The following is a 26,077-nucleotide window of genomic DNA, read 5'->3' as shown; positions in this document are numbered from 1 at the left end:
GAGCTCAAACACTGCTAACAATAGCCAATGTCATGGTGCTCCCTTTTTCTTTTTTCCGTCAATTCTGAGATCACTCCTATCTGATTCCTTTTCTTAGGCAAGCCTGATCCATGTGAGAAGATTGAAGTTTTGGAGATAACCAAGAACAGTGCCACCCTTGGCTGGGTTAGACCTGCAAGGGATGGTGGTGCTAAGATTGATGGTTATGTTATAGAATACATAGAGGTCAAACCTCCTCCAGAGATTCCAGCACCTGTGGAGGTTTGTATTAATCCTTTGACTGCTTCCAATGATTTATTTGCATTTCAAAATGTCTGTTTTTTGTACTTCAACAAAAACAAGGCTTCAAGAAAATAACAGCCATTTTCAAATGTATGCAGCTTTCCTGTAATTCTAGCTCTTTTATTATTTAATACGTTTGAAAGTATGAATCATTTACAACCCAAACTTAATTTGCCCCAGGTTCCCGAAGGTGAGGAAGCTCCTCCACCTCCTCCTCCACCTCCAGTGGTAGAAGAGGAAGAGGAGGCAGAGCCTGAAAAGGAAGTATGGAATGCCTACACTACAGTGAAAGGTTTGACAATCAGCATGAGTGGGCTGAAGGAGGGAAAGAGGTACAAGTTCAGAGTGGCTGCCAAGAACATCATGGGCATGAGCTCATTTACCGAGACCAGGCAGCCAGTGGAGATCAAGGAACAGATGTGTAAGTCGATATGTCTGATATAGAACACATAATTAAAAATAAAGTTCAAGCAATTAGCCTGTGGTGTGCGAAAATATATTTTTTACAATCAAAGATCTGATCAAATCCAAAATGCTGATATATTAAAAAAGAAGTATTGGTAATAATGGAAACGTATTGCAGTAAGATGCTGGGATATCGCTTATTGTAACTACCACATCTTATCTCAAGACTCTTCTGGGTCCTTCTTTTTTTTATCTCTTCTAATATAATAATTGAATTCTTCCATTTTAACAACAGTGGAACCAAAGATTGTCATGACAGACACAGCGAGTGCCAGAGCTGGAGCTAAGCTGAGAGTGGAGGCACTGGTTTCCGGAAAACCTGCCCCAACTTGCAAGTGGATGCGTGGGGAGGATGCAGTGGTCTCCTCAAGCCGCCTTGCCGTACACCAGTCAGGCAATCTTTGTGTTTTGATCATCAAAGATGTGTCAAGGACTGACAGCGGAGAGTACAGTCTTGTGGCTGAGAACAGCTCTGCAAAGGTGACCGAGTCTGTGAAGATTGTCATCAGAGGTCAGTGTAAACTATGGTAACATAACAAAATGAAATCATTCATGAGATTTTGGTTAAAAATGTCTTTCAGGGGTCGCTGGTGGCGCAGCGGCAGTGCGCGCGACCCCATGTATTGAGGCTCAGTCCTCGCGCGCGGGCGGCCCGGGTTCGCGTCCGGCCTGTGGCCCATTTCCCGCATGTCTCTCCCCACTCTCTCTCCCCTTTTCCGACTCTATCCACTGTCCTCCCTCTATCAATAAAGGCAAAAAGGCCAAAAAAAAAAAAAAAAAATGTCTTTCAGCAGGATAGAAGTTTTCCATGTTTAAAGCTGAGTATTTGTTTCAGACATCCCTGGTCCTCCTGAGGGCCCTGTGGAAATCAGCGACATCGATTCTGATGCCTGCTCGCTGTCCTGGAACAAACCACTGGAGGACGGTGGCAGCAATATCACCAACTATGTGGTGGAAAAATGTGATGTGACTAGAGGTGACTGGGTGACAGCTGTCTCTTCTGGCCTGAAGACCAGCTGCAGGCTTGGAAAGCTCATTCCTGGAAAAGAATATGCGTTCCGTATACGAGCTGAAAACAGATATGGTGTGTCAGACCCCATTCAGTCTGACAGGATGGTTGCCAAGTTCCCCTTCGGTATGTTTCTGCAGTGCAGTCCTTGATTTGTTCTCAATGAGACAAGATAGAAATATGTGTTACATGGGCTACATTTATTAGAGTAACTTAACAAATATTTAAAAAAATATTACAGACTAATTTCAGCTTCTGTCTATGTGTAGGTTTCCTACTAAAGTTATCAGGCTGTATAAATTCAAAAAATATATTCTTTTGTTTGTTTCTAGATACTCCTAGTGAACCCCTAAACTGCCGCATCAACAAGACCAACAAGGACTGTATGTTTGTGGCCTGGGATAAGCCAGAGAGTGATGGTGGCAGTCCCATCACAGGTTACTACATAGAGCGTAAGGAGAGGAACAGCCTGCTGTGGGTGAAAGCCAATGACACCGTTGTACGCACCACTGAGTACCCATGTGCCGGCCTCATTGAAGGCCTTGAATACACATTTAGAGTGTCTGCCATCAACCGTGCAGGCCAGGGCAAACCAAGCAAGAAGACTGACTTCGTCACTGCTAGAACCCCTGTTGGTAGGTTTTCTTTTAAGGCATCAACAGCAATACAAAATAATGGATGCAACAAACTCTATTTTAGTTCAACAATTGTGTTTCTTTTCCATTGCTCATTTACCTTTTTGTGGCACAGACACTCCAGGTAAACCTGAGATCCTAGATGTCACCAAGAACTCTGTCACGCTGGTTTGGACTCGTCCCAAGAATGATGGCGGCAGTAAGATCATTGGCTACTATGTTGAGGCCATGCGGGTGCCAGGAGACACCTGGATACGTTGCAACACCAGCAGCCAGAATGTCCCAAGGGAGGAGTATACCGTGACTGGCCTGGAGAGGGACCTCCAGTACCAGTTCAGAGTCATAGCTAAAACTGCTGTCAACATAAGCAAACCCTCTGAGCCCACAGATCCTGTCCTTGTTTGTGCTGAGAATGGTAAGAAGTTTTAATGTAACACTTTTACAAACCAGTCAAAGCATGAACAACAATATTTTTTGATTGTCTAAAATTGATCTGAGTTATGACACTGCTTTATATCATCTAAACAAACAGTTCCTCCGAGGGTGGAGCTTAATGCCAGGATGCAGAAGGGCCTCAAGGTAAAGGCCGGAACCACAATTCTTCTGGAGGCTGAGGTGTTTGGTAAGCCTATGCCCAGAGTGACCTGGAAGAGAGGAGATGATAGCCTGAAGTCAGGTGAAGGTCAGGTCATCACCCATCAGAGGCACCAGTTCCAGCTAGAGATGACAGAAGTCACCAAAGACCACACAGGAACCTACACCATTCAGGCTGATAATGCAAGTGGTTCGAAGACTGCAGAAATCCAGGTCAATGTCCTGGGTGAGTTCATTTCTTCTTATTTCTTTGCGATTCCTATAAAAACTCTAAAATGATATAGTCATATTTACCAACTCTGGGGTAAGTGATATATTATTTATTGTACTCAGATGTGCCTGGCCCCCCTGCAAGTGCCAAGTTTGTTGAGGTGTTTGCCACAAGTATAAAGCTGTCCTGGCAGCCTCCTCTGAAGGATGGAGACGCTGCCATCAGCAACTACATCATAGACAAACGTGAGACCAGCAGAGCCAACTGGGCCCAGGTCACTGCAAAACATAAGGGTGAAATCCTTGAGCTAAATGTTGAGAAGCTGATTGAGGGTCATGAATACCAGTTCAGAATCCGTGCTGAGAACATGTGGGGAGTTGGAGACCCCCTTATCACAAAGCCTACAATTGCAAAGAACCCATTCAGTGAGTAACACCGTCACATTTCTGCAATAAACCAGCTTACTTTAATGTGCTGTATTCTGTCAACCGAAACATAAATTAAAAACTCAAATTATGGCCACTTTCAGATGTACCTGGCTCTTGTGAGGCCCCTGTGATCACAAATGTGACCAAGGATTCTATGACTGTGAGCTGGAAAGAGCCTGCTGATGACGGAAAGTCCACTATCTTGGGTTACATGCTTGAAAAGAAAGAGAGCAAGGAGATGAACTGGACGAAGCTGAACAGGAAGCCCATGACAGAGAGGAGCCTAGATGTTACAGGTCTCACAGAGGGAGCAGAGTATGAGTTCAGAGTCACTGCTGTCAATGTAGCAGGGCTTGGCAAACCCAGCGAGCCCTCTGCTGGAACCACTGCACAGAATCCCATCAGTAAGTCCAATGAGCCCTGAAAACTTTGCATTGGTCTTCCTTGTAAAAATACATACTCTATTACAATTTGTATGTAATCTAACACGAGTCAATGTGCAATCCCCCAGCTCCTCCTGGCCCAGTTGTGAACCCAAGTGTAATGGACACAACTCGCAGCACCATTAGCCTCACCTGGACCACCCCAGCTAATAATGGAGGAAGTCCAATCATTGGATATTTGGTGGAGTGCAAGAGGGCAGACACAACAGACTGGATCAGATGCAATGTCCCAAGGAACCTGCAGGAAACCAACTATGCCATCCAGAATCTCATTGAAAAAGCTGAGTACCAGTGCCGCATCACCGCTGTCAACAAGGTTGGCTTCGGTGAGCCAGCTGAGGTACCTGGGAAGCATGTTGTCAAGGACATCATTGGTACGTATGGTTTTTATTTTAAGAACTGTATTTATTTATTTCAGATTTGTCTTGTAAGCCTGGCTCATTTCAGGCTATGTTCAAATAAAAGGTATCAATGCTATTGCTAAAAAAAAAGCTAGACTGTATGAACACTATTTACTTAATCATAGTACCTATAATGTTCAGTAAAGAATTATCCTTTTATTGGTGTTCCCTCACACTGTCACTCTTTTCCCTGTGATTAGTTCCACCAGAGGCAGAGCTAAGTGCAGAATTGAAGGAGGTCCTGGAGCTGAATGCTGGTGCCACTATGAGGTTGCAGGCAATCATAAAGGGCCGTCCTGTACCCAAGGTCACCTGGGCAAAGATGACCACTAACATCAAGGACCGCCAGGGCATTATCATAAAATCAACTAACACTGACACTATGGTGATGATGGAGAATGTAAACAGATATGACGCTGACAAATATATTCTGAGCCTGGATAGCTCAGCTGGCATGAAGATGTACACCATCATTGTCAAGATCTTTGGTAAGTACAGGTCTTGTTTTGTTTTAGATGATTGTATTGTAAGTACATAGGGAGAACTGGCTGGTGTCAAAAACAAATGACTTAATTTTGTTTTCGTCTCTCCAGACACTCCTGGACCTCCAGTCAACTTAATTGTGAAAGAGTCAAGTAAGGACAGTGCATCCATCTTTTGGGATGCTCCTCTCATCAATGGTGGCCATGAAGTCACCCACTACATAGTTGAGAAGCGTGACACAGAGAGGAAGGCCTGGTCCATTGTCTCAAACAACTGCAACCAGACATCATTCAAAGTGCCAGACCTGGATGCTGGACGGTCTTACTGCTTCAGAGTGTCTGCAGTTAACAAGCTTGGTACTGGAGAGTGTTGTGAGACTGCTGATGCAGTAAAGGCATCTGGTGAGTTTGATAAGAACAGCGTTTGTGTTTTAAATTATTTTGTTTTTCTTATAACTGAAATTACACTAACTGCACTCATATTACCTTTACAGAGGAGCCTGGTCCAGTCATGGACTTCAAGACCCTGTTGGTTACCAAGGACTCTTGCACTTTAAGCTGGAAGAAACCCCTCACAGATGGTGGCAGCCGCATCATCTGCTATGTTCTTGAGGTTCTCAATGGTGATGACAAATACAAGGAGCTAATGAGGTCCAAAAACATGCAGTATAGTGCCAAGGACCTGGTGGAGGGTAGAGAGTATAAGTACAGCGTTAAGGCTGTGAATGACTCAGGAGAGAGCTCTGTCAAAGAACTGACAGTAGTTGCCAAGGACCAGATCAGTAAGTGTCAGTCCAAAATTATACATAGTATTAAAACTACAGAAGAAAATTTAAAATGTAATTGACAGACTTTTGAGTTTTAAGTATTCATTCCTTTCCTCCACAGTTCACCCCAGCTGTGACTTAAGGGACTTGCCTAACATGTGCTACATTGCCAAGGAGGGCAGCACTGTCCGTCTGAAGATCCCAATCATCGGAAAACCTACCCCCAAGGTCTCATGGAAGAAGGGAGATGATGAAGACCTGACAGACACAGGCAGAGTGTGTGCAGAGTCCTCTTCAGTTAACACAACCCTCCTTATTAGGGACTGCCAAAGGAGTGATGCTTCAAAGTACACCATCACCTTGAGGAACAGTGCTGGAACCAAGGAGTCCACCATTTTTATCAGGTAGGAATTACAAAGCATTTCAGGCAATGTAAAACATAAGAAGTACTAAATTGGATTGCATGTTACTAGCTTAAGTATACATTTATACAAAGATACAATTATTTTACATAACCGTCTCCTTCCAGGGTGGTGGGAAAACCTGGCATCCCTATCGGACCAGTGAAGTTTAAAGACGTGACTGCAGATGGTGCAACACTGAAATGGGGTGCTCCAAAGGATGACGGTGGTTCAGAGATCACAAACTACATCCTGGAAAAGAGAGACTTCATCACCAATATGTGGGTTACTGTATCCTCCACTGTGGAGACCAACACCATGAGGGTGACCGGCCTCCATGAGGGCACAGAGTACATTTTCAGAGTCTGTGCTGAAAACAAGTATGGAGTTGGAGAAGGTCTCAAGTCTGAATCCGTCATAGCTAAACATCCATTCAGTGAGTGTTTGTAATTCTATTTTAAGGTTGTATGTTGTAAGTGTTGAAGTTAAGAATTAGGTTTTTGCTGACAGTAAAACATCAAACATTCTTCTGCAGATGTTCCGGATGCTCCTCTTCCACCTCAAATCATGAGTATGCGTCATGACTCCGCTTACTTGGCCTGGTCTGATCCCAGGAAAACTGGTGGATCACCCATAACAGGTGCAATCAGCATGACCACTTGACCTCAGCTACCTTCAAACATCTAAATTATTTAATCATGTCTATTGAACTCATTATGTAACTTGCTTTTATTTAGGCTACCATGTTGAGTTTAAGGAAAGAAACAGTATGTTGTGGAAAAGGGCAAGTCCGACAGCCTTGAGGATGAAGGAACACAAGGTGACAGGGCTGACTGAAGGACTGGAGTATGAGTTCAGGGTCATGGCTAACAACCTGGCTGGTATTGGAAGACCAAGTGCTCCCACCGATCCACAGGTGGCCCTGGATCCCATTGGTATGTGCAAAAAGTACAACTACAGAACAGAAAAGTATTAATTATATAAAATATGCAACATATAATTACATTTTTTATCTTTAGATGCCCCTGGTAAACCTGATGTGGTCAGCATTACAAGAAGTACTGTGACCCTGCAGTGGACAGAGCCACAATTCGATGGTGGGCACAAACTGACTGGCTACCTGGTTGAGAGGCGGGACTTGCCATCTAAGATATGGGTGAAGGCCAACAATGTGAATGTTGTGGAGCCTGCATTCACTGTGACTGATCTACAGGAGGGCTGCAAATATGAGTTCAGAATCAGAGCTAAGAATGCTGCTGGCGCTCTCAGTCCACCCTCTGAGCAGACAGATACTATTATCTGCAGAGATGAATATGGTATGAAGGATATTTCCTCCTCTTTTTGTGGTTTCCTTTGAAGGATTTTCCCAGAAAAAAAGCTTAATTCATATATTGTTCCTTTTTATTCAACAGCTGCACCAACCATTATAATCGATGCACAGGTGATGGAGGGTCTGACTGTCCGTGCTGGGGATACTATTGTCATTACTGCTACAAGTATTTTAGGCAAGCCTGCACCAACATCATGCTGGTCAAAGGGAGGAAAATATTTTAAACCTTCTGATCTTGTTCATATTGAGACCACAGCAACTTCCTCCACACTCTCTATCAAGTATGCTAGCAGGAAGGACTCTGGAGAGTATATAATCACGGCTAGCAACCCCTTCGGTGTGAAGGAAGAAACAGTCAAGGTCAAGGTCCTGGATGTTCCTGGAGCTCCTGGACCCATTGAAAGCAGTGGTGTTTCTTCTGAAAAAGTCACGCTTACCTGGACAGCTCCTACTCAGGATGGAGGCTCTCCCATTAAGTACTACACTCTGGAAAAGAGAGAGACCAGTCGTCTACTTTGGACAATCCTGGAGGAGAAGGTCATTGACTGTCACTATGTTGCCAACAAGCTCATCCAGGGCAATGAGTATTTCTTCAGAGTGTCTGCTGTTAACCAGTATGGTGGCAGTGAGCCATCTCACTCTGAAGCAGTCAAGATGGTTGATAGATTTGGTAAGAGCAGATCGTTTTGGTTGTTTAACAGAGCTTCTATCTTGCACCTTTGCTTAATGTTTTACATATACAATGTGGAATTTAATTAATGTTTTTTTGCTATCACTGTGTATAGGTCCTCCTGGCCCACCATCTAAACCAGAAGTAGAGAAAGTTGATGGACATTCAGCCACTGTCACTTGGAGAAGACCTGTCGAGGATGGGGGAAGTGACATCATAGGTTACTGTGTTGAGAAAAAGGAGAAAAAGGCCATGAGATGGCTCAGGGCATCAAAGAAATCCATCACTGAGCTCAGCTATGAAGTCACAGGTCTCACTGAGGGCATTGAATATGAGTTCCGTGTTCTTGCTGAGAACAAAGCTGGCTTTGGAGAGCCAAGTGAACCATCCATGCCTGTCAGAACAGTAGTTGTTGCCTGTAAGTAAAAATATGCTTTTAACCTTTGCAAAGCCTCAGTAGGGAAAGATCCAATATGTATTAATTTGATGCTATGTTTCTTGAAATGAAAAGCTTTATCAGAATGTATATTTAACAAAGAAATAACCGCCTTTATGTGTCTGACAGATGTACCTGGGCCTCCAGTCAATGCAAGAGCCACAGACACAACCAAAACTACTGCCACTCTGAACTGGGGAAAGCCCCTCGACAATGGTGGACTTGAAGTCACTGGTTATGTGGTTGAGCACAAGAAAGAAGGAACAGAAGAATGGGTGAAAGACACTCCTTCATCACCACTAAGAATCACAGAGTTTGTTGTTCCAAATCTAGAAAATGGGGCAAAATACTACTTCAGGATTAGTGCTGTGAATGCTAAGGGGGCAGGTGAACCTGCTGAAACTCAGGAGCTGGTTGAGATTGTTGAGCGGGCAGCCGAACCTGATTTAGAGCTAGATATTGAGCTGAGAAGAACCCTTGTTGTAAGGGCTGGATGCTCCATTCGCCTCTTTGTCCCTATCAAGGGACGTCCTACACCAACAGTCAGCTGGACCAAAGATAGTGGCCCTGTCCCACGTGCAGTCATTGACAGTACTGAGTCTTTTACAATGCTCATTATCCCTGAGAGTTCAAGAATTGATGCTGGAAAATATGAGCTTACCCTTGAAAATACTGCTGGAAAAAAGAGTGCCGATATACATGTAAGAGTTCTAGATTCACCCGGACCTCCACTTAACCTAAAACCAGTCAAGATTGACAAGGATAGCATTACTCTTCAGTGGGAGATGCCACTCATTGATGGTGGAGCCAAGATCACAAACTACATAATTCAGAAGAGAGAATCAACACGCAAAGCTTTTGCCACTGCTATTACAAATTGCCCCACCACGTCAGTCAAGATTGCAGAGCTTGGTGAAGGCTGTGAATACTACTTCAGAGTGTCTGCTGAAAATGAGTATGGCATTGGTGAGGCGGTTGAAACTGCTGACCCCATCCGTGCATCCCAGGCCCCAACTCCTCCAGAGAGTATAATTCCCACTGATATCACCAAGAATTCTGTGAGCTTGGCTTGGACTAAACCCAAGCATGATGGTGGAAGCAGGATTACAGGATATGTTCTTGAAGCCCAGAAGAAAGGAACTGATCAGTGGGCACATGTAACAACCGTTAAGACGATGGACTTCACAGTAAAGAATCTGAATGAGCACGAGGAGTACATTTTCCGTGTAATGGCTGTAAATCACTCGGGTAGAAGTGCCCCACGTGACAGCAAACCAATCGTTGTCAAAGACTGTACTTCCCTGCCGGAGTTCGATCTTCGTGGTGTGTGTCAAAAAACTGTTATTGCCAAGGCTGGAGATGACATCAAGGTTGAAATTCCAGTTATGGGACGTCCTAGACCCACTGTCTCCTGGCAGAAGGATGGCACAGCCCTAAAATTCACTCAGAGAACCAATGTGGAAACTACTGCTGCTACTGTTATCCTCAGTATAAATGAATGCACCAGAGCAGACGGTGGTGTTTACACCATGACAGGGAAGAACATTGTTGGTTCAGTGACTGACAACATCATTGTCAAAGTACATGATGTACCTGGGCCACCAAAAGGACCAGTTAAGATTGTTGAGATATCTCGTACATATTGCATCTTTGCATGGGACACTCCTGATAATGATGGAGGAGTTCCAATTAACAATTATGTAGTTGAAATCAGAGACACAACTTCCCAAACATGGACAGAGCTGTCCTCAACCGTCATTCGTACCATGTTCAAAGCTATCCGATTAACTACAGGATCAGAATACCAGTTCAGAGTAAAGGCTAAGAACAGATATGGCGTTGGACAAGCCATAACCTCAGAGGCAGTGGTTGCTGCCTATCCATTTAAGGTCCCTGGGCCCCCTGGTACTCCTGGTGTCGTTGCATTTACCAAGGACTCGATAACAGTTGGCTGGAATGAACCTGTCTCTGATGGTGGAAATGAAGTAATTGGTTATCATGTTGAAAGGAAAGAAAGAAGCAGCATCATGTGGAATAAGATCAGCAAGGGCCTTGTGAAAGGAAACCTCTTTAAAACGACTGGTCTTGAAGATGGAGTGGCCTATGAGTTCCGTGTCATGGCTGAAAACATGGCTGGAGTTGGCAAGCCCAGCAAGTCCTCAGAAGCAATTTTGGCATTGGATCCTGTGGACCCACCAGGTCAACCAGTGCCAATATTTGTCAACAAGAATGTAATAACTATTCAGTGGACAAAACCTGAGTATGATGGTGGCTTCAAAATCACTGGCTACACAGTGGAGAAGAAAGAATTACCTACTGGGCGCTGGATGAGAGCCAACTTCACCAACATCATTGACACAACATTCACTGTAAGCGGACTGACTCAAGATGCTGGCTATGAGTTCCGTGTCATAGCCAGGAATTCAGCAGGTGCAGTAAGTGTGCCCTCAGATCCCTCCGACCCAATTACCTGTAAAGATGACATTATTGAGCCACGCATAATGGTAGATGCAATCTTTAAGGATGTTATCTTACTGAAGGCAGGAGAGTCATTTAAACTTGATGCTGACATTGCTGGACAACCAACTCCATCTATGAGTTGGACCAAGAATGGAAAGGAAGTTGAGAACACAATGAAACTGGAAGTTAGGTTCACAGAACTGACAACCACTCTGACGAACAAGGACTCTGTCAGGTCAGATGGAGGAGAATTTGTTTTGACTGCCACTAATGTTGGTGGATTTGCTAAGCACATCTTTAATGTTAAGGTGCTTGACAGGCCCGGACCACCAGTTGGCCCTCTTCAAGTGTCTGATGTTACAGCTGATAATTGCATGCTAACCTGGGCTCCACCTACAGATGATGGAGGCGCCCAGATTGAAGGATACGTGATTGAAAAACGGGAGTCAAGTAGATTGGTTTGGACAAATGTGGTTTCAAACCTGCAGGTTACACAGTACAAGGTCACCAAGCTGCTTAAGGGAAATGAGTACATTTTCAGAGTTATGGCAGTGAACAAGTATGGAACTGGTGAATCTCTTGCTTCAGAACCAACTATTGCAGACAATCCATACATGGCCTCAGATCCACCCGAGAATCCTGAGGTGACAGCAATCACTAAAGACTCAATGGTTGTTATGTGGCAAGCACCTAAGAGTGATGGTGGAACACCCATCACCAACTACAATATTGAAAGAAAAGACAGAATTGGCCTCCGCTGGGTAAAATGCAACAAAAGGAAAGTCAAAGATCTGCAATTTAAGGCAACAGGTCTTATTGTTGGACATGAATATAAATTCAGAATAATTGCAGAGAATGTTGCTGGAGTGAGTGCACCCAGTGGCTCCAGTCCATTCTACAAGGCAACGGATGCACTATACAAGCCTGGGGCTCCATGCAACCCCCGCATCTTGGACACAACCAAATCCTCAATTACTATTGCCTGGAACAAACCGGTATATGATGGTGGCTCTGACATCACAGGCTACATTGTGGAGACCTGTACTCCATCTGAAAAGGAGGAAGAGGAGGAATGGACCATAGCAACACCCAAAGAAGGCCTCATTGCCACGTCATTCACTATTATTAATCTGAAGGAAAATCAGGAGTACAAGATTAACATCTTAGCTGTCAACAGTGAAGGAGTTGGAGATGCAGCATCTGTACCTGGTAATCCTAAAGCAGAGGATAGGCTCCTCCCCCCAGAGATTGATTTGGACGCTGAGCTCCGCAAGCTTATCAGTCTTAGAGCATGCTGCTCACTAAGACTGTTTGTGCCTATCAGAGGCAGACCTGCTCCTCAGGCTAAATGGACCAAAGGAGAAGGGGAGTCTATTGAGAGGGCAACCATTGACAGCACAACTTCTTACACATCACTTGTAATTGAGAATGTAAACAGATTTGACAGTGGAAAGTATAACCTTACAGTAGAAAATAGCTCCGGCTCCAAGACAGTTACAGTCCAAGTCAGGGTGCTTGATACACCAAGTGCCCCACAAAATCTGAAGATAACAGCTGTAACTAATGAAGCTGTGACTCTGACTTGGGATCCACCAGTAAATGATGGAGGAGTAAAAATTAAAAACTACATAGTTGAAAAACGTGAGTCTACTAGAAAAGCTTATGCCACAGTCAGTGCTATGTGTCATCATACAACCTTCACAGTTAACCAGCTCCTGGAAGGATGCAATTATTACTTCAGAGTTCTAGCTGAGAATGAATATGGCATTGGATTGCCCATTGAAACTGGTGAGTCGGTTAAAGTGTCAGAGAAACCACAGCCACCTGGTAAAATCACTCTTAAAGACGTTACCAAAAACAGTGTCACCCTCTGCTGGGAGAAGCCGGTGCATGATGGTGGTAGCAGAGTGGGCTGTTATGTTGTTGAGATCCAGCCAAAGGGAGTTGATAAGTGGACCCAAGCAGTGATTGTAAAAGAAACAGAAGCTACTATAAGTGGACTCAATGCAGGCGAAGAATACATGTTCCGTGTAGCAGCAAGAAATGAAAAGGGAACAAGTGACCCACGTCAAATTGGTGTGCCAGTGATTGTAAAAGATCTCGTGATTGCACCTGTTGCAAAAATGTTGTTCAACACATTTAGCGTGATGGCAGGAGAAGATCTGACAGTGGACATTCCGTATGTGGCACGCCCCAAAGCAGCTGTCTCCTGGTTAAAAGATGGCCAGCCTCTGAAGAGAACTACCAGGGTAAACTTTGTTGCAACTGACACACTGCTGAACCTCAACATCAAAGAGGCCACTAAAGATGATGTTGGAAAGTACCACATTACTCTTACCAACACAGCTGGAGAGACAACTGCAGACATTGGCATTGTTGTTCTTGACAAACCTGGTCAGCCAGGTGGTCCAATCAAAGTTGAGGAGGTCACTTCTGACAGTGTCACCATCTCCTGGAACCCACCAGAATATAATGGTGGTTGCACCATTAAACATTACATTGTGGAAAAGAGAGATACATCCACAACTACTTGGATGACTGTGTCTCCCAACCTTGCTAGGACCAAAATCAAGGCAGGCAGGTTGAAGACTGGCTCTGAGTATCAGTTCAGAATCACTGCAGAAAACAGATATGGAAAAGGTCCAGCTCTTCTTTCAGAGTGTATTGTAGCTCAATACCCATACAAGCTGCCAGGACCCCCAGGTACACCATCCATTGCAGCCTGTGCCAAGGACAGCATGGTGATTGCTTGGAATGAACCTGTGATTGACGGTGGAAGTGCAATTTTGGGCTATCATCTTGAACGCAAGGAGAGAAACAGTATAATGTGGGTTAAACTAAATAAATCTCTAATTACTGAACAAACCTTCAAGACCACTGGTCTTGAGCCAGGAATGGAGTACGAATACAGAGTTTATGCAGAAAACATTGTTGGAGTAGGCAAAGTGAGCAAAGTGTCAGAGGGACAAATTGCAAGAGATCCTTGTGATCCTCCCGGCACCCCGGAAGCAACAAAGATCACTAAAGATTCAATGACCATTGTTTGGACCAAGCCTGAGTATGATGGTGGTGCAAAGGTTACTGGCTACATTGTGGAAAAGAAAGAGCTTCCTGAAGGTCGTTGGCTAAAGGCAAACTTCACAAATGTCATTGAGACAGAATATGTTGCAACAGGACTTGTACAGGACAATCAATATGAGTTCCGCGTCATTGCCAGAAATGCTGCTGGTGTTTTCAGTATCCCCTCATACAGCACAGGTCCTATCACTGCCAGGGATGAGATTGAACCACCACGTCTCAGCATTGACCCAGAGTACACACAAAACATTGTTGTTAATGCTGGAGACAACTTCAAGATTGATGCAGATGTCCATGGCAAACCATTGCCCTCTATCCACTGGATGAAGGGAGAGCAGGAACTAGGCAACACTATTCATAGAGAGATTAAGAATACACCTACCAGAGCTTATATAGCTGTCAAGGAAGCTAAATTGTCTGATGGAGGCCAATACACCCTGCTATTAAAAAATCCAGGAGGAGAAAAGGCTGTACAAGTCAATGTGGTTGTTCTAGATAAACCTGGAGAACCACAGGGACCTCTTACTGTGACAGGAATAAATGTAGACCGTTGCGGTCTTTCATGGAAACCCCCACTACAAGATGGTGGCAGCAAGATCTCTCACTATATTGTGGAGAGGAGAGAGACAAGCAGACTAGTCTGGACTGTTGTTGATTCACAAGTGAAAAATATTTGCTTAAAGGTCACAAAACTCCTGGAAGGAAATGAGTACATCTTTAGAGTGCGTGCAGTCAACAACTTTGGAGTGGGCGCACCCCTTGAGTCCACTGCAGTCACAATCAAAGATCCCTATATGCCTCCTGGCACACCGAAAAATGTGGAAGTTTCAGAAATTAAAAAGGATTCAATGATGCTTACCTGGGAGGCTCCCTCAGAAGATGGAGGTAGCCCCATCACTGGTTACATAATTGAGAAACATGACAAAGAAGGTGTAAGGTGGACCAGGTGCAACAGGAAAACAGTCACTGACTTGTCTTTCAAGGTCCCTGGACTCCTGGAAAACCACAGTTATGAATTCAGAGTTGCAGCTGAAAATGCTGTTGGTGTTGGTGAGCCAAGCTCCCCAACTGTATTCTTCAAAGCCCTTGATCCCATCTTCAATCCTGGCCCACCACACAATCCACGTGTCACTGATACAACAAAAACATCAGTGTTTCTATCATGGGGCAAGCCTGTCTGTGATGGAGGCTGTGAGATTCAAGGATATATTGTTGAGTGCTGCCTTACTACTGAGGCAGCAGTGCCAGCTGAGGTCCCTGCTGAAGCAGCTGCCACAGAGTCACCTGCTGAGGAGTGGACGATGTGCACTCCACCAACAGGTGTCAAGAAGACCAAATATGAGGTTGCCAACCTGAAGGAAAACCAAGCATACAAGTTTAGAATATTTGCTATTAACAAAGTTGGAGTTGGTGAGCATGCTGATGTCTCTGGAGCTGTTATCGTAAAGGACAGGGCAGAAGAGCCAGACCTTGACATTGACCCAGAGCTGAGGAAAATTGTGTCCATTAAATCTGGTGCTTCTCTTAGACTTTTCATCCCAATCAAAGGAAGGCCCACACCTACTGTCAAATGGGACAAGGATGAAGCTGCACTAAAAGAGACTGCTCAGGTTGAGTCAACCAGTAGTTACACATCCCTTGTAATTGACAAAGTGAGCAGGAATGACAGTGGAAAATATAATCTCACTGTGGAGAACTCCAGTGGAACCAAATCTGCCTTTGTTGTTGTCCGTGTCCTCGACACACCTAGTGCCCCTGTTAACCTGAAAGTAAAAGAAATTACAAACCAGTCAGTGACTCTGGCATGGGAACCACCTTTGTTGGATGGTGAGTCCAAGATCAAGAACTACATTGTTGAAAAGAGAGAGAGCACACGGAAAACATATGCAGCAGTTGTTACAAATTGTCATGCTCTATCGTGGAAAATTGAGCCACTCCAGGAGGGTTGCAGTTACTATTTCCGTGTCCTTGCTGAGAATGCTCACGGTGTTGGCCTGCCTGTGGCAACTCTTGATCCTCTTAAGGTCTCAGAGGTGCCTCAGTCGCCAAAGAGCTTGAGTGTTACTGACCAAACCAAAACAAGTATTTCGTTGGCTTGGGAGAGGCCACAGTATGATGGTGGTAGCAGAGTAATGCAGTATTTGCTCGAGGTGCAGCTTAAGGGTACTGAAAAGTGGTCTGGTGTGAACACATTTAAGACAATGGAGGCCACTGTTTCCAATCTGAATCCAGGAGAGGAGTATCTGTTCAGAGTTACTGCAATCAATGATAAGGGCAAGAGTGACCCCAAAGTCCTTTCTGGTCCAGTAATGACCAAAGACTTAGTCTTTGAGCCGGAAGTTCGACCAGGTTTTAGCAGCTACAGTGTCCATGTGGGTAAAGACCTAAATGTTGACATTCCTATCTTTGGACGCCCTAAACCAACTGTAACATGGACTAAAGATGGTGCTTCTCTTAAGTTCACGACCAGAGTCAACATTGCCAACACACCAACACATACAACACTGAGCATTAAAGAGGCAGCTGGGGATGATGGTGGAATGTACAGTATAAATGCTGCAAACTCAGCAGGAAAGAAGGAAACAACTGTAGAGATCATTGTACTTGACAAGCCTGGCCCTCCTTCAGGGCCTGTAAGGTTCGATGAAATCACAACACAGAGTGTCACTATTTCATGGGATCCACCAAAACATAATGGTGGCTGCCAGATTTCAAACTATATTGTACAAAAGAGAGATACTACTACAAACACATGGGAAAATGTTAGCATCAACTGTGCCAGAACAACCATTAAAGTGCCAAGACTGAAGACTGGAGCTGAGTATCAGTTCAGGATAATTGCCCAGAATCGTTATGGAAAGAGTCATGGTCTGGATTCGTCTGTTGTAGTTGCTCAGTACCCATACAGAGAGCCAGGCCCACCAGGCACTCCTTTCATTTCTTCTCTCTCGAGGGACCACCAGATTGTGGAGTGGCATGAGCCTGTCGCAGATGGAGGCAGCCCTGTTCTTGGCTACCATCTTGAAAGGAAAGAGAGGAATAGTATTCTCTGGGTCAAGATCAACAAGACACTTATTCATGGGAATAGTTTTAAGAGTCATCCCTTGGAGGAGGGTATAGAGTATGAATATAGGGTCTATGCTGAAAATATTGTTGGTATAGGCAGGTGTAGTAAAGTCTCTGAGGGCTGCTTTGCCCGTGACCCATGTGACTCTCCTGGTACACCAGAAGCTATCCATGTGACAAAAGACACCATTGTCATTCAGTGGACTAAACCAGAGTATGATGGTGGCAGCAATATAACCGGTTATACTGTGGAGAAGCGTGATCTGCCAGAGGGCAGGTGGGTTAGGGCAAACTTCACAAATGTAATTGAAACACAGTTCACCGTCACTGGTCTGACTGAAAATGCCCAGTATGACTTCAGAGTCATTGCTAAAAATGCGGTCGGAACTGTGAGTAAGCCATCTTACAACAGTGGACCAATAACTGCAAGTGATGAGTTGGAAGCACCTAAATTCTCCATTGACCCAGCTTTCACTAAGACCATTATCATCAATGCCAGAGAAACATTTAAGCTAGATGCTGATGTCAGAGGCAAGCCACTGCCTACCATGCAGTGGTTCAAAGATGAAAAACCAATTGAGAATACACTCAGACTGGAGATCAAAAACACAGAAAACCGTGCAATGATTGTCATCAAGGACTGTGTAAGGATTGATGGTGGGACATATACTCTGCAGCTAACAAATGAGGCAGGTAGTGAATCTGTTCCATTCAAGGTGTTGGTTCTGGACAGGCCTAGCCCATGTGAAGGACCCCTCCGTGTCGCAGGTGTGGCTGAAGATAGATGCACACTGGTATGGGGTGCACCTCTGCATGATGGAGGTAGTCCTATTACTCATTATATCATAGAAAGAAGAGAGACTAGCCGTCTAGCTTGGACTGTTGTTACTAACCGCTGTGACAACACATGCTACAAAGTCACAAAATTACTGGAAGGCAATGAGTACATGTTCCGTGTCATGGCAGTAAACAGTTATGGTGTCAGTGAACCACTGGAGTCGAGTGGTGTGATAATGAAGACTCCATTTGTCCCCCCTGGTCAACCTCACATTGAAGATGTGTCCAATATTGCCCATGATGGCATGACCATCACTTGGTCTGGCCCTGAGAGTGATGGTGGCAGTGAGATTACCAATTACATAATTGAGAAGAAGGATAGAAGTGGAATCAAATGGACAAGATGCAACAGACAAAAAGTAACAGATCTCTCCTTTAGAGCTACTGGTCTTACCAAGGACCATGAATATGAGTTCAGAGTGACTGCTGAGAATGTAGTAGGAGCGGGGGAGCCAAGTCTTCCAAGTTCCTACTTCAAGGCCTGTGATCCCAAGTTTAAACCTGGTGCCCCAGCATATGTAAATGTGATCGACTCCACAAAGAGTTCTATCACAGTGTCATGGGGTAAGCCTCTGTCTGATGGTGGCAGTGCCATTCAAGGCTACATTGTCGAAGTTTGCAAGGCTGAGGAGGAGGAATGGACCATGGCTACTCCCCCAACTGGCCTGCGCGTCAACAAATATGAGATAACAAAACTTACTGAAGGTCAGGAGTACAAGATCCAGGTTTGTGCTCTGAACAAACTGGGAGTTGGTGAACCAGCAGCTCCTTCTGGAACAGCTAAGCCAGAAGAAAGGGTGGACCCACCACAGATCCAGCTTGACTCTGAGCTGAGGAAGGGCATCATTGTAAAAGCTGGTGGATCAGTTAGAATCAATATTCCATTCAAAGGCAGGCCAACCCCTGAGATTAAGTGGACTAAGGATGAAGGAGACATGTCTGAAAAGGTGGTGGTTGAGAAAGCTCTCAATTTCACACAGCTGTCTATTGACTCGTGTGACAGGATCGATTCAGGAAAATACACCCTAAGCCTTACAAACAGCAGTGGCACTGTGTCTGAGATTGTTTCTGTTAAAGTCCTGGATACACCTGGGGCCCCACAGAAACTTGTGGTTCAAGAAATCAAAAGGGATTCTGTCACTCTGGTGTGGGATGCCCCTCTAATTGACGGAGGTTCTAAAGTAAAGAACTATATCATTGACAAACGAGAATCGACAAGAAAGGCATATGCAAATGTGTCCACTAAATGCACTAAAACAACATTCAAAGTTGAGAACTTGGTTGAAGGTGCCATGTATTATTTCAGAGTCATGGCTGAGAATGATTATGGAATTGGACAGGCTGTGGAAACAAAGACAGCTTCCAAGGCTTCTGAGGTACCAATGCCTGTCGGAAATATCTACCTCACTGATGTTACCAAGGCCAGTGTCTCATTGGCTTGGCAGAAACCTGAGCATGATGGAGGAAGTAGAATTGGTGGTTACCTAATAGAGATGCAGCCAAAGGGTACAGATAAGTGGGGAGTTGCAGCAAATACCAAGACATGTGAAGGCACTGCCAAAGGCCTCACATCTGGAACAGAATACCTATTCCGAATCATTGCTTACAATGAGAAGGGGAAGAGTGAACCAAAGGCCCTCGCTGCACCAGTTGTTGCCAGTGATATGACAATGGAACCAAGCATCAAGATGCAATTCAAAACTTACAGCGTATTAGCTGGAAAAGATCTGAAGTTGGAGTTCCCTGTCCTTGGTAGACCAAAACCTAAAGTCATCTGGACAAAAGATGGTCAGTCTCTGAAGATAACATCAAGGATTAATGTAGTGAGCACTCCATCCACAACTGGACTTCAAATTACTGAGGCATGCAAGGAGGACTTTGGAAAATACTCTATTTCAGTAACCAATACTGCGGGCACAGTCACAGAGGATGTAGCTGTCGTTGTCCTTGAAAAGCCTGGTCCACCAAAGGGTCCACTCAAGGTTGTTGAAGTGAGCAACACTTTTGTCCATCTTTCATGGGATCCACCCGAGTACACAGGTGGATGCCAGGTAAAGAACTATATCGTTGAGAAAAGAGATACCACCACTACAACATGGCAGTCAGTCACAACACAGCTTGCTAGAACAGCTTTCAAGGTAACCAAACTTAAGACTGGCGCAGAGTACCAGTTCAGAATCATAGCTGAAAACAGATATGGAAAGGGCGCATCACTGGACTCCAAAGCCATTGTTGTGCAATATCCATACAAACCCCCAGGGCCTCCAGGAACACCACGTGTCCAATCAGCAACAAAGGAAATGATGATCATTGAGTGGAATGAGCCTGTCATTGATGGTGGAAGTACAGTTATCGGTTACCACCTGGAAAGCAAGGAGAGAAGCAGTATAATGTGGAACAAGCTGAACAAAACACTCATCACTGATACTCAGTTCAAGATCTGCAATCTTGAGGAGGGTATTGGATATGAATTCAGAGTCTATGGAGAGAATATTGTTGGCATTGGAAGATGCAGTAAAGTCTCTGAGTCTTTTGTCGCTCGTGACCCATGTGATCCTCCTGGTGCTCCTGAAGCTGTATCTATTTCTAAGAACCTAATCAAGATTCAGTGGACCAAGCCTCAGTATGATGGTGGCAGCAAAGTTAATGGATATATAGTGGAAAGGAAAGATCTTTCCTCCCCTGATGGGCGCTGGGTAAGAGCTAACTTCACTAATATAGTTGAGACTGAGTATACTGTCACTGGTCTTACAGAGAACGAGCAATATGAATTCAGAGTAATTGCAAGAAATGCAGCTGGAGTGTTCAGTGAGCCATCCGACAGCTCTGGACCCATAACAGCTACTGATGAAATTGAACCACCGAGGGCTTCAATGGATCCAAAATACAAGGATGTTATAGTTGTCAATGCTGGAGAACATTTGCTTCTTGATGCAGACATTTATGGAAAACCAACTCCTGATGTTGTCTGGCTTAAGGAAGGAAAGGAAATGGATAAAGCCCTACGTATTGAAGTGAGAACTACACTAAAACGTGCAACCATGAATATTAAGGATGTTACCAAGCTTGACGCTGGCCACTATGACCTTGTCCTAAAAAATCTTGGGGGTACGAAGACCTTCCCTATTACTGTCAAAGTCCTTGATAAACCTGGTGCACCCACTGGACCCTTGAATGTAACAGGAGTCATGTCTGACAGGTGCACCCTTTCCTGGTCTGAGCCAACCCTGGATGGTGGGGCTAGCATATCTCACTATATCTTGGAGAAGAGAGAGACAAGCAGGCTTTCATGGACAGTGGCGGCAGCAAATATAAAGACATTGTATTATAAACTGAAAAATTTGCTCCCTGGAAATGAATACATTTTCAGAGTCCGGGCAGTCAACAAGTATGGTCTTGGTGATAATCTTGAGAGTGAACCCATCGTTGCACGAAATCCTTACAAACCACCTACTGCTCCAGGAACTCCAGAGGCAAGTCAGATCACAAAAGACTCAATGACTTTGTCATGGACCCCTCCAGAACAGACTGGTGGTGCTGACATTGAAGGCTACCACCTTGAAAAACGTGACAAAGATAGTGTGAGGTGGACAAAATGCAACAGACAAAAGTTGACTGACACCCACTTCAGGGTCACAGGTCTGATGACAGATCACTTCTACGAGTTCCGTGTCGTAGCTGAGAATGAGGCTGGAATGGGAGACCTTAGTGAACTGTCTCTATTGTACAGAGCATGTGATGCTACAACACCACCTGGTCCTCCACACCATCCTAAGGTTACAGATTACACAAAGTCCTCTGTGTCTCTGTCCTGGGGAAAACCCGAATTTGATGGTGGTGCCTATATTAAAGGCTACATCGTTGAAATGAGAGAGTATACTCCAGTACCTGAATCAACAGAGGAGGCAGAAGTAGCACCAGCAGTAGAGGCACCAGTAGAAAAAGAATGGAACATGTGCACTCCAGCCACAGGCATTCAAGTCACAAAACTTACTATCCCAGATCTGAAGGAGGGCGGAGAGTACCAATTCCGTGTCTGCGCTATTAACTCTGAAGGAGTGGGAGAGGCTGCAGATGTCCATGGCACTGTAGTAACCTCTGACAGGGCTGAAGCACCAGAGATTGAGCTTGATGCTGATCTCAGAAAGGTGGTTTCTGTCCGTGCAGGTGGAACACTGCGACTGTTTGTCACCATCAGAGGAAGGCCCCAACCTGCTATAAAATGGGAGAAAGTTGAGGGTACTCTCACAGACCGTGCCTCTATTGACACAACCAGTTCATACACTATGCTTGTCATTGACAATGTTAACCGTTTTGATAGTGGGAAATACTCACTTTCACTAGAGAATAGCAGTGGTGCAAAATCTGCTATTGTTGCAGTAAGAATTTTAGATACACCAAGTGCGCCACAAAACTTTGCCGTGAAGGAGCTTAAGAAGGATTCAGTAACTCTTGCCTGGGATTCTCCACTTACTGATGGGGGTTCGAAAATCACAAACTACATTGTAGAGAAGAGAGAGTCTGTAAGGAAGGCTTATACGACTGTCACCAGCAACTGCACAGCCACCTCATTCAAGATTGAAGAGTTACCTGAGGGTGGAATTTTCTACTTCAGAGTCTGTGCTGTTAATGAATATGGCCAAGGACAGACAGTTGAAACCAAAGAAGTCAAAGTGTCTGAAGTACCTCTGCCACCGAACAAGGTTATCCTTGTAGATTTGACAAAGACCAGTGTGTCACTGGCATGGGCCAAACCTGCTCATGATGGTGGAAGCAAAGTTATGTGTTACAATGTAGAATTCAAGCCTAAGAGTGGAGATAAATGGGGCACAGCATGCACAGTCAAAGTGCCTGAAGCAACTATTCCAAATCTTACTCCTAATGAAGCCTATTTGTTCAGGGTTGTTGCAATCAATGAGAAGGGAAAGAGTGAGCCAAAGGACTATGGCTTGCCTGTGGTTGCAAAGGATGTCGAAATTGAACCATCTATCAATTTGCTATTTAACACATACAGTGTGAAGTCTGGAGATGATCTTACCTTGGAGGTACCAGTAAGAGGCAGACCCAAGCCTGTCGTGTCCTGGAAAAAGGATGGACTTCCGTTAAAGCAAACATCATCAGTGACGATCCTGAACACAGCAACTTCTTCCAAAATTATTATCAAAGAGGCTAAAAGAGAACATGTTGGAAAGTATGAGATAACCTTGTCCAACACAGCGGGAACTGCCAAATCAGATATTGGAATTATTGTTCTTGATAAATCAGGTCCACCTAAAGGCATTAAGGTGGATGCTGTGACTTCAGACAGCATCACACTGTCCTGGTCCCCACCAGATTATGATGGTGGCTGCTCCATCAGTAACTATATTGTTGAGAAGAGGGACACAAACACACAAGAATGGCAGATGATTGCAAGTAATGTTGCTAGAACATCTTTCAAAGCTGGCCGCCTGACACATGGCGCAGAATACCAATTCCGTATCTATGCTGTAAATCGTTATGGAAAGAGTGCAAGTCTGGATTCACCTGGTATCACTGCAATGTACAACTTCAAACAACCAGGACCTCCTTCCACTCCTATAGTGAAGCTGGCTACCAAGTCTTACATGCTGGTAACGTGGAATGAGCCGGTCATTGACGGTGGTAGCCCTGTTCTGGGATACCATCTTGAAAGGAAAGAGCGTACTAGCATTCTTTGGACAAAGATGAACAGAGGAATGATCAAAGATACAGAATACAAAGTCAACGCAATTGAGGAAGGAATGGTATATGAATACCGTGTCTATGCTGAAAATATTGCAGGTATCGGTAAATGTAGCAAGGCTTGTGAAGGTGTAGCTGCCAGAGATCCATGTGATCCTCCAGGAACACCCGTGATCACTGCAATTACAAGAACATCAATCTCATTGTCTTGGGATAAACCAGAGTATGATGGTGGAGCCAAGGTTTCTGGCTACACCATTGAACGCAGAGACCTTCCTGAAGGACGCTGGACAAGATGCAATTTCACCAATGTGCCTGAGACCCACTATGATGTGACAGGCCTTACAGAGAACAGCCAGTATGACTTCCGTGTCATTGCAAAGAATGCTGCTGGACTATTCAGTGACCCATCTTACAACACTGGCCCCATTACTGTCAAGGGTGATGTAGATCCACCACGCATCATGATGGATGTCAAGTTCAGAGAGACAGTGCTTGTAAAAGCAGGAGAATCTCTGAAGATCAACGCTGATTTTGCTGGTCGTCCTGCCCCTGTCATTTCCTGGACCAAGGATGGCAAAGAGATTGAGCTGAGAGCCAGAATCCAGATTGTGTCAACTGATACAAGCACTTCTGTTATTGTAAAGGACTGCATCAGAAGAGATTCTGGACAGTATGCCCTTACTCTACAGAACATTGGTGGAACAGTTACCATGCCAATAAACTGTGTGATTTTAGATAAACCAGGACCTCCAGCAGGACCCTTACAGATCACAGGTCTTACTGCTGAGGAATGCATTCTGTCATGGGGTCCTCCTCAGGAAATCGGTGGAGCTGACATCACACATTATGTTGTTGAGAAGCGTGAAACCAGTCGCTTGGCATGGACAGTGGTAAAGGGAGATCTCACAAAAACGTATTTCAAAGTCACTGGACTACTAAAGGGCAATGAATATATATTTAGAGTCTTGGCTGTTAATAAGCATGGTCCTGGTGAGTCTCTGGAGAGTGATGCTGTAAAAGTTACTGATCCGTATACTTTTGCCACTGCACCAACTAATGTTGATGTCACAGCCATAACTGGAGATTCAATGACACTCACCTGGTGTAAGCCACTCAGTGATGGAGGCAGCCCCATCAATGGATATGTCATTGAACGCCGTGAAAAGACAGGCATGCGCTGGATCCGTGTTAACAGAGATCTTGTTGTTGATTGTACAACTGTGGCAACAAAGCTGCGCAAGGGTTGTGAGTATGACTTCAGAGTCTATGCCGAAAACTCTGCTGGTTTGAGCCCTCCAAGTGAACGATCTGCAACATTTAGAGCATTAGATCCCTTAGTTGTTTCCTCTCGCCCAACGAAGCCAAAGATTTTAAATTCAACCACGGACAGCATAACAATTGTCTGGAAACCACCAACAAATGATGGTGGTGCTCCAATCCTTGGATACAGTGTTGAATACAGAGACTACATTCGCAAACCAGAGCCAGAGGTTGAGGACGAAGAGGAAGAATATGAGGAGGAAGAGGAAGAGGAGGTGCCTGAATCACCTGAAGAACTTGCAAGATGGGTTGAGGCTATCCCTCTTACGAAGAGCTTGGAGTTCACAGTTACTGGACTGAAGTCAGATGCTGAATACGAATTCTCTGTCAAGGCAATAAACAAAGTTGGCAGCAGTGTGCGTAGCCTATGTTCAGATGCAGCTGCAGCAATGGACAGAACAGCAGAGCCATCATTTGATGTTGACATTGAGATGCGCAAAGTGCTTATTGTTAAGCATGGCACAGCATTTACTCTCAATGTACCATTCAAGGGAAAACCTGCACCATCAGTGACCTGGGCCAAGGAGGGTGTTGATCTTCACGTTAGAGGAACCATTGAATCAACAGAATCTAACACTTCACTGACCCTTGAGAAGTCAACTAGAAATGACTCTGGAGAATACAGTGTTACCATTGAATCCCCATTGGGAAAAGCTACATTGCCAATGGTTGTCAAGGTGCTTGATTCTCCTGGACCCCCTGTCAATGTTAAAGTATCAGCAGTGACAAGGGATACAGCAACCCTCACTTGGGAGTCTCCAGAAAATGATGGTGGTGATGCAGTGAAAGCCTATCATGTTGAAAAACGTGAGGCCAGCAAGAAGGCTTGGGTGTCCGTGACCAGCAACTGCCACACACTTTCTTACAAAGTGGAAGACCTGCAGGAGGGAGCCATGTATTATTTCAGAATCATTGGAGAAAATGAATATGGAGTTGGTGTCCCTCAAGAGGCCAAGGCTGGAACAAAGATTACAGGTGATTTTTGAAAAAATCGTTTTTTAAAATGTCTTAGCTGTAAAGTTTATCTGTTGTTCCTTACTAAACTTCATCCTGTCT

At 44.7% G+C, this 26,077-nt stretch overlaps 1 protein-coding gene across 6 annotated transcripts in view; it reads left to right on the top strand.

Moving 5' to 3' along the window:
• The window catches only part of ttn.1 (titin, tandem duplicate 1), a 141,843-nt gene that overhangs the window by 89,988 nt on the left and 25,778 nt on the right, over positions 1 to 26,077 (top strand). For all 6 annotated transcript variants that reach the window (XM_079357888.1, XM_079357886.1, XM_079357885.1 and 3 more), the window contains 21 exons: positions 98 to 261; positions 463 to 703; positions 983 to 1,258; positions 1,583 to 1,882; positions 2,089 to 2,391; positions 2,507 to 2,806; positions 2,924 to 3,211; positions 3,319 to 3,621; positions 3,726 to 4,028; positions 4,136 to 4,441; positions 4,669 to 4,956; positions 5,062 to 5,352; positions 5,445 to 5,732; positions 5,839 to 6,121; positions 6,247 to 6,554; positions 6,654 to 6,758; positions 6,856 to 7,053; positions 7,138 to 7,434; positions 7,531 to 8,118; positions 8,234 to 8,536; positions 8,684 to 25,996. In XM_079357888.1, coding sequence (XP_079214014.1) covers positions 98 to 261; positions 463 to 703; positions 983 to 1,258; positions 1,583 to 1,882; positions 2,089 to 2,391; positions 2,507 to 2,806; positions 2,924 to 3,211; positions 3,319 to 3,621; positions 3,726 to 4,028; positions 4,136 to 4,441; positions 4,669 to 4,956; positions 5,062 to 5,352; positions 5,445 to 5,732; positions 5,839 to 6,121; positions 6,247 to 6,554; positions 6,654 to 6,758; positions 6,856 to 7,053; positions 7,138 to 7,434; positions 7,531 to 8,118; positions 8,234 to 8,536; positions 8,684 to 25,996 — 23,046 coding nt within the window. The remainder of the gene's footprint in view (positions 1 to 97; positions 262 to 462; positions 704 to 982; positions 1,259 to 1,582; positions 1,883 to 2,088; positions 2,392 to 2,506; positions 2,807 to 2,923; positions 3,212 to 3,318; positions 3,622 to 3,725; positions 4,029 to 4,135; positions 4,442 to 4,668; positions 4,957 to 5,061; positions 5,353 to 5,444; positions 5,733 to 5,838; positions 6,122 to 6,246; positions 6,555 to 6,653; positions 6,759 to 6,855; positions 7,054 to 7,137; positions 7,435 to 7,530; positions 8,119 to 8,233; positions 8,537 to 8,683; positions 25,997 to 26,077) is intronic.

This window comes from Symphodus melops, assembly GCF_947650265.1.
Source record: "Symphodus melops genome assembly, chromosome: 12".
In the NCBI taxonomy this organism is placed as follows: domain Eukaryota; kingdom Metazoa; phylum Chordata; class Actinopteri; order Labriformes; family Labridae; genus Symphodus; species Symphodus melops.
This window is presented reverse-complemented; position numbering and strand designations above follow the sequence as displayed.